Source organism: Corvus moneduloides, chromosome 5 (genome assembly GCF_009650955.1).
Source record: "Corvus moneduloides isolate bCorMon1 chromosome 5, bCorMon1.pri, whole genome shotgun sequence".
NCBI lineage: Eukaryota > Metazoa > Chordata > Aves > Passeriformes > Corvidae > Corvus > Corvus moneduloides.
In genome coordinates, this window is record NC_045480.1 from 63,782,444 (window position 1) to 63,792,435 (window position 9,992).

At 39.4% G+C, this 9,992-nt stretch overlaps 1 protein-coding gene across 4 annotated transcripts in view; it reads left to right on the top strand.

The window, feature by feature from the left end:
- SLC7A11 (solute carrier family 7 member 11) overlaps positions 1-9,755 on the top strand; it is a 59,805-nt gene extending 50,050 nt beyond the window's left edge. For 3 of the 4 annotated variants that reach the window (XM_032109476.1, XM_032109477.1, XM_032109475.1), the window contains 4 exons: positions 1,161-1,310; positions 3,036-3,213; positions 6,167-6,323; positions 7,543-9,755. In XM_032109476.1, coding sequence (XP_031965367.1) covers positions 1,161-1,310; positions 3,036-3,213; positions 6,167-6,323; positions 7,543-7,810 — 753 coding nt within the window. In that variant the 3' untranslated portion in view covers positions 7,811-9,755. The remainder of the gene's footprint in view (positions 1-1,160; positions 1,311-3,035; positions 3,214-6,166; positions 6,324-7,542) is intronic. The other variant, XM_032109478.1, reaches the window with a different exon arrangement.
- Positions 9,756-9,992: the final 237 nt, after the last annotated feature.

The window sequence follows — 9,992 nt, forward strand, 5'->3', positions numbered from 1 at the left end:
GTATCTATGTGTAAGGAATCAAGTACTTCTTAAGTCGTTAGAGGTTGGAAGTGAGAGACCCACATTTGAAATATTGATCCTTCTGGTTCAAATCCATGTTGTCTGCACTGCTTTGAAAAAAAAAGAGAGAGGCTGTGAATCTAGATAAATAATACAAGTTAGTTTGCTCTGTGTAAAAAATTAGCCCAGTGTTTTACTGCATCTGCAGTTGATTTCATGTGTTGCCTTGTTATAAACCTAAAGGCTCTCACTTCCAGGATCTTCCCTCTTGCTGAAGAATGAGGGATATAGTGAATTTGACTTATTCCTTCATGCCCAAATGCAAGGACATTTTTTGTCCAGATACTACTTTGAAATAGATCCATGTAGTCTACACTAACCATCTAACTCACGACAAAACACTCCAGCTTATACATAACCTTCTGCCTGCCTCACAGAAGCCTTGTATCTCAGACTAGTTTTTTTATGAGGGGCTATATTTATTATGGTGTTCCCTCTCCTTCTTGCTCTTCAGTAGCTGCCTGAGTCACAGCTAAATTCTTCCTTCTGGTTATAAATATGTGCATTTACAATGTGAAATAAGTCTACACCCTGCAAGTCTGAAAGGCAAGCCCAAGCTGGTGCCAACCCAGTGTACCCAGCTGGCTTCTCATAGTGTGAGAATGTCCTCTTTGTGCCATGTCCTCTTTGCTCACTTCCCCTTTGAAGCCTGGGGGACTTTTTCCTTCCACAAAACGCCTAGAAACCTCTGCTTTCATATGATCAGATGTGACAAAAATTTAACTGTTCTTATCATTTCCATCAGCAATAAGCAAGTAAACCTGCAGTGGGCTCATATCCCATGAAAATGCTTCCCAGGATGCTCCAGCGCTTTGGTGGTGAAGTGTGCCTGTGTATTTTAGTCTGGGTCACAGGGGACAGATTTGTATTGACTATGTGTGGCCACTCAGGACAGATATATATTGATCCAAAGTGGTCTCAGGAGACAGCTAGACATTGATCACACACCTGATTGCATGACAAAGGCAAGCCTAAAGTCTGTGGCACTTTGGTGTGTGCATAAGGCTGTGCTGCTTGTCCCTGTGGAAAAATTGGACACCATTGCTGTAAAATAATATTGATCTACTAAACCCCTCTTATGCTCTGAATTTCTTTTGCAGCATCCTCTCACAATGATAATGTTATTCAATGGGGATCTCTACAGCCTGCTGAATTTCCTCAGCTTTGCCAGGTGGCTTTTTATTGGACTAGTAGTTGCTGGGTTGATTTATCTCAGATATAAACGTCCTGATATGCCTCGTCCTTTCAAGGTAACATCTGCTCTCTACTCTTTTACCTGAATCCTCCCTCCTCTCCATCCTGTAGTCAGACAGCAAAGGAGCATTTTCTGAAGTAACAAGCTAACCTCTTTTTCAGGAAAAACAGAGCTAGGAGAAAACAGTGTTTTGCAGCGAAGGCTTAGAGTTTTCCTGCAAGGTCCCCAGTGCTACCCCAGCTGTGTTCCATTCTGGAAAAGAATTCTTGCCTCTTCCTTATGCTTGGGGGCCAGAGGCTGAAGCTGTTGTGCTGAGATGAAGGCGTTTGCTCAGTTCTGCCCGTCTGTTTTGTTCAGGCTGTGTGATGTGAGCTGTGTGATGCAAACTATGTGAAAATACCTTGAGCCCTCTGCAGTCACAGAGGGTTCAGACTGCAAAAATTGGGGTTACATGTGCCAACATGATTTTCAGCCAGTCCTCTATTTAATGTCTCCTTTGATAAAGGCCTGGATAATTTTACCACCAAAAAGTCATGTCAAGCATAAGAGTTAATATAGAACATTTATGTCATTGCATATCCAATATCAAATATGCCAATTTTCTGTGCAAATAAGTGGTTAGTATGATTATTATAATATTTGGCACTTTCAGTGGATTTGCAGACGGAGTTATTGTGAACCCAGAAAGAAAATGCTAATAGTCCAGCCCCTTGAACAGTAGCTACTTTGGCTATTAGTACTATTTTGGCTAACAGTACTATTTTTCTGGCTTGTTTTAAGTAATATCTCACAAAGTAAGTTATCCCATTGTGTATCCAGAAAGATAATATCCATTATCAAAAAAGTGGAGAAATATATCCCTATTTAGATGCTGCTAAGGAACCTATTTTGTGAAGAACTAATAATGCATATTGTTGCATTCATGTAGGTATATTAGTAAATATGGAGATGAACAGTACAAACTATTTTGCTTTGATTAAAAAAAATGCTTTGACAGTGCACAAAAGAGGAACAGTAATGCTTTGAGGCATGAAAGGAAAAAAGCAGTTTCCAAGGAATTCTCAATTCTCCATTGAACTTAATGTCTCATAAGCCATGCATGTAGGTATTTCCTTCAGAGAGTTGCTAACAGAGTGATTGTAGTGGTGTTCTTGAAAATTGAGCAAATAAATTTGATATGGTTACTTTGTGTGCTTTCAACAGTGACACTGGCAATGCTATCAGTCATACAGTCAGAAAGTGCTTTTCCGATGGCTATCATGTTCTTAACACTATCAAATATCTTTATCACTAGTCAAATTCCTGTTTAATTTGCTCTCTTCCTGCTAGATTTTTATTTTTACCTTAGGAAGAAAATCAATATGTTCTTAATAGTTTTAAAAGGTGACTTGAACTCCTGGTTGTGTTTTAAAATGTTTTCTAATGGGTAATTATCAAAGCGGAAATCTTTACTGTGGTTAGAGCTGCTTCCTTTATGTTGGGGGATTAGAGGAAGAACTTTTACAATGTAACTTATTTACATTTTAAAGGATGTAAAACACTGGAGAGTTTAGAGTGTAATTAAGAGACTTCTGTGGTACTCACTGCATAGCAGTCTGCAGGGCTTGGCTTCTGCAGTCATTGACATTTTGTGTGCCTGTTCTAGATACCCTTATTTCTCCAGAACTGTCCTGTACTGCTGGGTCTTATCCAATATACATTTCATGGAAAGTTAAACGCCTTAGTCATTACTTTACTTTGATCTTTTTATTTAATGGTTCTTTGTGTGGTTGTTTTTCAGGTTCCTCTATTTATTCCAGCGTTGTTTTCCTTCACTTGCCTCTTCATGGTTGCACTGTCACTTTACTCTGACCCAGTGAACACAGGGATTGGATTTGCAATAACCCTGACTGGCATTCCTGCCTACTACCTCTTTATTGTATGGGACAATAAGCCAAAGTGGTTCAGAAAGCTTCTAGGTAAGTCCTGGTGTGGGACTTCTTCATACTGACTCCAGGAGTTTCTCAGAGCTCTCCTTATGTTTATAATTTCTCAGTCTTGACATTTAGGGACTAGGAATTTTTCTCTTATCAAACCCAGGAGCTTTTTGGCATTTTCTGTCATGTCGCAGAGGTTTTGGAATACAGCTACTTGAATCTTTGGCCACGGGATGCCAGTGTTGAACTACATTACTTGGGCAAGAGAAAGAATATTCTCTTTAAGGTAGACTGGATAGATGTGAAGATTTTTCTGCCAGCTGTGACAATGAAGGTGAATAATTTCTAGCTTTTGAGATAACACAAAACTCTAGAAAGAAGTCTTGGTGCCTGTGTAGTATCTATGGATGGGCATGGTGTACTGGGTCAGAGGGGAAGGCACCAGAAGCCAGTCAGTCAGGGAAACAGCTTGTTTGCTTTGCAATTATTATCCCCAAAATAACAACAGCAATGACAGAAAACTGATGCTGACAGTTTTGAGGTGGAGCAGAGTGGAGATTTACTTGTGAAATAAACAGATTTTTGTTTTCCCTGAGAAAAAGCAATAAACCTTCTGTGTGGAGTCATTAAGCTGGCATTATTTTGTGAGTGTTAAGGGACACCCATTGTATAGCCTAAGAACATTTACAAAAGGCACTGAGTGAGGATAAATTCACTTAAGGTACCTCTGTGAGATATCGAAAAGAAATTGGGCAGCTGCAGGCTTGATATTCTAACCTTGAAACTATATGTCTTACATAGGCATGAAAGTGTAATTCCAGACATGAGGTTGTTCCAGTTTGGTCAAATATAGAAATACATCCTCTGAGAGAAGGTACAACCACCCCTCCCCTTACCAGGTTTGGGAAAAACAAATTTCCCTCAAAGGAAAGTGAAAGAGATAAAAACTATTTATTTAACAAACACACGGGAAAAGGATAATAATGCTAAATAATAAAATTTTGCTGTGGAGAAAAAACCTGGGAAAGTGTTAGAATCCTCCCTTTGGTCTCCTCAGAGCTGGGGCTTGGCCCAGGGCCAGGCCCTCTGTGCTCGGTGGAAAGTTCTCCCGATGTGCTCTGATATTGAAGCAGTCCAGCAGAAAAGGGAGAAAATTCGAAATTCCAGGGAAGGAAAAAAAAGTTCAACTCTCAGTCTCTCTCCAGAGAAAAAGAAGCTCAAAAACTGGCCAAAAGCTGACTGGAAAAAAACCCGCAAGCCAGGTGTTTCCTCGCTCCCCTGCCACAGCTGGAAAAAAAAGTCGCTATCTCTGTGTGGCCTTGAACAAGCTGCAAACTGCTTTGAAAAAGTTTTGCGCAGTTTTTCCTTCCTCCTCTCAGGCTCAGTTTAAAGGCATAGAAAGGCACAAGAATTAATTTCTGGGCATAGGGCAGTGATATGGGATACACATCATAAAGTCACCCCAAGACATTGGTAAAGGTCAATAAAAAAAAATGGGATTGTCATTTAAGAGGTAAATTTTTGCCAGAGTAACTGGGTAACTTTCTATGAGTTTTTTTTACAAAGGAGAATGTGATGAATCCAATATACTTAGACTTAAAGCATTTTATGTGGTACTAGAGGGGAAGTAGGAGCCTGTTAGTCTGAACACACTGCTGTGCTACCAATACTGTTCCCAAGCTGCTTCATGTGCCCAGATCAGTGCATGGGCAGCTGGTGTGGGGCTTTGAAAAGTCACCTTCTTGAGGTATTGACTGGTTCAGCTGCCCAGCTGTGCTTCAGCAATGAGAGATGGCTGTTGCTTATAAACCCCATAAGGTGCAAAAAACCATTGTACAGACCATGGGTACAAGACCAGCCCCCATGTAAGGTCAGAGGTAATATCCTGAATAGGCTTCGTAAGCATCAGAGGAGAGGGATATTGAGCAGCCAGAATGAGTAGCAGGATAAAAGAGCCAGCCTGAAGATACATGCATTTCTGAAAGGAGTTTCAGGCTGATTACACTAGCAGAGCCCTCAAATGGATTACCCAAGGAATCCTCTACCAAGACTGAATGTCTTTGTTCTGTACCTATGGCATTTACATTGCCCATTCTCCTTACAAAATTGCTGCATTGAACAAAAAGTAACTTTACAGTTTGAAGGGTTTTTAGGTTCCGGGATGGTATTTTGTAATGAGAATAACATTTTTTTCTCTCCTCTTCCAAAGGAATTTTGCTGTAGCAGTAGATGTGCTGGGACAAATAATTCTCAGCTAGTACAGGCTTCATTTGACCTCTGCATTCTTGCTTTTTGGAAAAGTCATGTGAAAATGAAAAAGGTTGAGCCAAGCAAATCCTAAGCAGCAGAATCAGTGTGTAAAAGGATGTGTCACCAGCACGAGAATGCTTCTATCTGCACTTCCTCAGTTGAAAACTGATCCTTATACTTAAAATGTCTATTTCTTTACAGCGGGTTTGAATTGTGAGGAGGGTAAAAAATTGAATCCTACTTTTTTTCTATAGCTGAGCCCTTGCTGGAAATGAGATCTCTTTATATAACAAAATGTCTCTGCCAGGGTTATTTATCAACACCAGAGGATGACACTTGTTCACTTAGGATGACACTTGTTCAATTAGGATGCTTAATTTGCTTCTCTTTGTCGAGTTTGTGATGGGATCCATGGGAAATTATCTCACCATTTTGCTGTTACAGATTTCATGTCCAGTCAAATATATGTGTTAAAAATCATGCTTTCTTTCACTCACCTAAGCTTTACGTGGTGCTTGTGTAGATACCAGGTCTGGGTTTTCTTTATAAGGGACCCATTTGTAGTGAATTCTCCTCTTGAAAAGGGAAAATTAGGATTTAAAGTGGGCTAGGGAAGTTACCTGCACTATTGTGGTATGTTAAGTTGTCTTGTGATAAATGTGAAACTGGTCCTGTAACTCTAGGTACTGCTCCAAGCATACAACATAGAGGTACTGACTGGAAACATATTGGAACATTTTCATAGAGGAAAATGCTCTTATATTGATTTCTTCTGAGTACATTGCAACCAAAAAATGCGAAGAATACCAGCTCCCCAACTTGTCTGCTCTGCTGTGGCTTCATCCCAGGAGAGAGAAAAACTGCTGCATTGAAATGGAGGACTGGGGCAGGTCTTGCTGTTGGTGGGTCTTTCCACTTAGGTGAATAAAATAACAGCCAGCTCTAGAGACGCCCAGAATTTCCCTCTGCAGTCGTGCCCTTTTCCAAGAGCTGTTATGCCATTGCTCAGCTTCAAAAAATTTTCTTTTTCCCTTTGCTTGTCCTCAAAGCTGGAAAGGGCTGGGATGGTGGGGGCAAAAGACCTGCTGGTTTCTTGCATGCTGGGCTTTCCTCCTGTCCTTCATCCCTGCTACACTTCAGCCCAGCTCTGATGTCCCCACTATGGGTAGGGGAAGCAGATGGAGGAAAATGCCAATGCTTGGAGACTCTCAGCCTATCTGCCCCTATCAATTTATAGTCTAAGTGCAACCTGGCTTTGCACTGAACTGGTGACATGCAGAGAAAAGAGGAAAGGATGGTAGTGCCTTAGACAGGAGGTCAGGGAAGTGGTTTCAGTTCATAACTTCTGTGAGTTGCACTGTTTTACCCTCCTGGCTTTGCACTGGTGTCAACATCAACAATCATGCCTGACATTCAAGGAAAATCCGAACTTTCTTTTACAACAATTCCTGCTTATTTAAAATAGGATACTAAAAAAGAGTGATAAGTGAAGGGAATGAAAAGAAAATGTTCTTTTACTATTCTGTATATGGTGTATGTAAATTAACTGTGCCATTTACGCATCAGTACCCCTAAAAAGAAAACCACCAAAAGCCACCACAAAATACATGTCCAGTGACAAAAGGAAACATGAAGTTGCTTTGGATGTGTGACATTCTTAGAGACCTGTGAAGCTTTGTAATCATTATTTCCTTTTATAGTGGGTTTTTTTGGTTTTGGTTTTGGTTTTTTTTTTTGCTTAGGCAGGTCTTGGCCCAGATAAATTAATTTATTTGAACTCTTCTAGACTTTTATTTCAACATAACATCTTGATTATAACCAAGCAGTTATGCAGAGTAGTAATTTTTAAAGATAGCCTTTAAAAGCATGCAGACTTTTATTGAATAGGATTATACATCCATACCCTTCCATTATTATTGTATATGTATAACTTTGGATCAGAGGCAAAGAAAACAGTTAAAAAGAAGAAAATTTTGAATTTAAATGATATATGTATGTGCAATATATATGACATTTATGTGCAAGTAGGCTTTATAGAAGCTAAGATAATTTTCCTGACTGCTTCTCCTTCTTCATCTCTCCTGCAAAAAGCTTACCAAGTGTATGCTTTTATCTTTGCAGGCAGGGTAACCATAACATTGCAAATCCTCTTGGAAGTCATCCCAGCAGAGGAAGATCAGAAATCATGATCATCATGATCAGCTTTTGGGTTGGTGTTTTGTTTCAACCTGAAATAAAAAGAGTAAGGAGATTTATCCCCCTTCCTAACATGCTGCAAACTGGTGGAACAAGACACAGTCGAGATGGACACCGAGCAAGTAACTTTCCAGAATTGTTTTTTACAATGCTGTTGCAACCTTTTTTTTTAATGTGGTTGATTGATATGTAGAAAGCAAGTACTTGTGCTATGAGGAAGCCCTTCACTACTTGTTTTGGTACCATGTCCTATTTTAACAAACTGTAAGTTCAACAAACTGCAATTTTGTTTGCCTTGTCACTGAAGATAGGTTTAAGTGACGTGTAATAGCTGGGTGTACTCTGAAGAATGTGTCTTGCTTGCTGTCCCTGGAGATCCCAGCTCTCACCAGAGCAAGGGTGAGATACAGCTGCTGAGTTTCAGATACTGCATTCTTCCCATCACTCTGTTTGGCAGCCTGATTTGACTCCTTTTGACTCACTGGAAGGCCCATCACACTGATGCAGAAGCACCACTCCCCAAACCTTTGATATGGCAAACTCAAGGTTTCTTCATTCTGGAGTTCTTATTACATGGCCAACAGAAACGTCTTTTGAGACTTAATATTTCTGCCAGTGGGGCAGGAAGATTTTAGCATGGGAATTTTAGCAGTAATTTTATGCATGTTAAATTTTTTACCAGGCTGGAATTGATCACTGATTTTACCAGTGTTTCTTTGTGCACCTACACACACAAAATCCAGCAAGTTGAGCAATGACCTTCAAATGAGTCACAATATTTGAATGTCACCTCTATTGCTGCATGAATATTTCCCATCTGGAAGCATATGATCCTGCAGTTATCAGTCAGGCAAACCTGATTTTAAAATTTTATATTAGGGTTGGTGGGCAGAAATAAATGTCACTGGTGGGAACATGCTATAGACATGACAATAAATGCAATACTTTTTTATGAATAAGGTATAAGGCAGGCTACAGCAGCTTTGTTGATTTGAGTAGGATGTGTGCCTGAGCTGTGGGCTTTTCACTTAAGCACGCTCCAGTTAACAGGGCTTTGGAACACTGAGGAACAGGTGCTTTTCCTGTCTTCTCATGGGTTTTATCTCAGCAGAAGCAGAGAAAGGCCTTCAAAACTGATAAAATCAAATGAAATTCATCTCCAGAACTATTTTTGAGCTGAGCTCCAGCTCAAATATGAGCCAAAATTTTGCCCTTTTTAAAAGATAGTTGTATAGATAAAGAAGTTTCTTAATACTTAGAAATTGAGTTTTATATTCCTAATGACTACTCAACCTTAAGGTTAAGGTTTATTATCACTCTGTTGAGAATATAACACCTAACTATTGAATACATTAGTATTTGAGCTGTCTGATTTCAGCAAGTCATGTTCCAGGAAAATTCTTATGGAACTAAGCAACATTTAACTTCCTAAATTGGGAGAAAAGCACAACTAGTAGCCAGACCACTACAGTAAAGGGAGACTGTGTATTGTATATGTGTTGTATATATCCAGAATATCTACTGCTTTAAAGGTGTACAGTAATATGTCTTAAATATATACATATTTTTTGATTTTGTATCTCTGTGGTGGAATTTCATAAAAGTAGGGAAATGCAAGTAACTGATTATGTAGAAGAGCAGTAGTTTAAGACAGAGAAAGCATTTTGCGAACAGCATTTTTCCATAAATGTTTTCTGTTTACAGTAACTTAAAGTGTTATTTGAAACTTGTTATAGGCATACATTTTGAGAGAGTTTTTTGTGTTGACAGTGAATGTGTTTATTTAGTACTTACATTTGGGTCACAATTCTGCCTTTGAAGTTGTCTCCTGCCATCCCCGTTCATCAGGATTTGTCCTCTGTCATCATGGAGCATCTTCAAAGTACACAAACTCTACTCCTCTCTGACAGAAATAAACTGTCTGGCACCCTCCAGGAGTGCACCTAACGCATTCCTCCCCTAATGAATGCAAAGTGCATGGGATCCAGAGCAAAACCACCTCAAGATCGACAGTGGACGTAGGTTTTTCACTCAGACTGTTTCATTCCCATGTATTCATTCCTGTTGTGCCACACTACTTGAAAGTTTAATTGTAGGCAGTGTTAACTTGTAGAAATAAATGGGCTCCATAAATATAACCGAATGTTGCTTTATTTTCCCATCGTGGTCTTTAAGGTTTAGAAATGTTTCTGAAGCCTGATTCAGTGAACATAATTTTACTAGGTTTAGTTCATGTAAAGGGTTAATTTGTCCCAAAATCCTAGGACTCATTGATTCTGAGGTTGTATATTTTAGGAAGGAAAAAATTACTTGCAAAATAAAGACCTGGGTTTTTTGAAGGTGCACAGGGATTTTAATTTCAGGTTTAGTTTCTT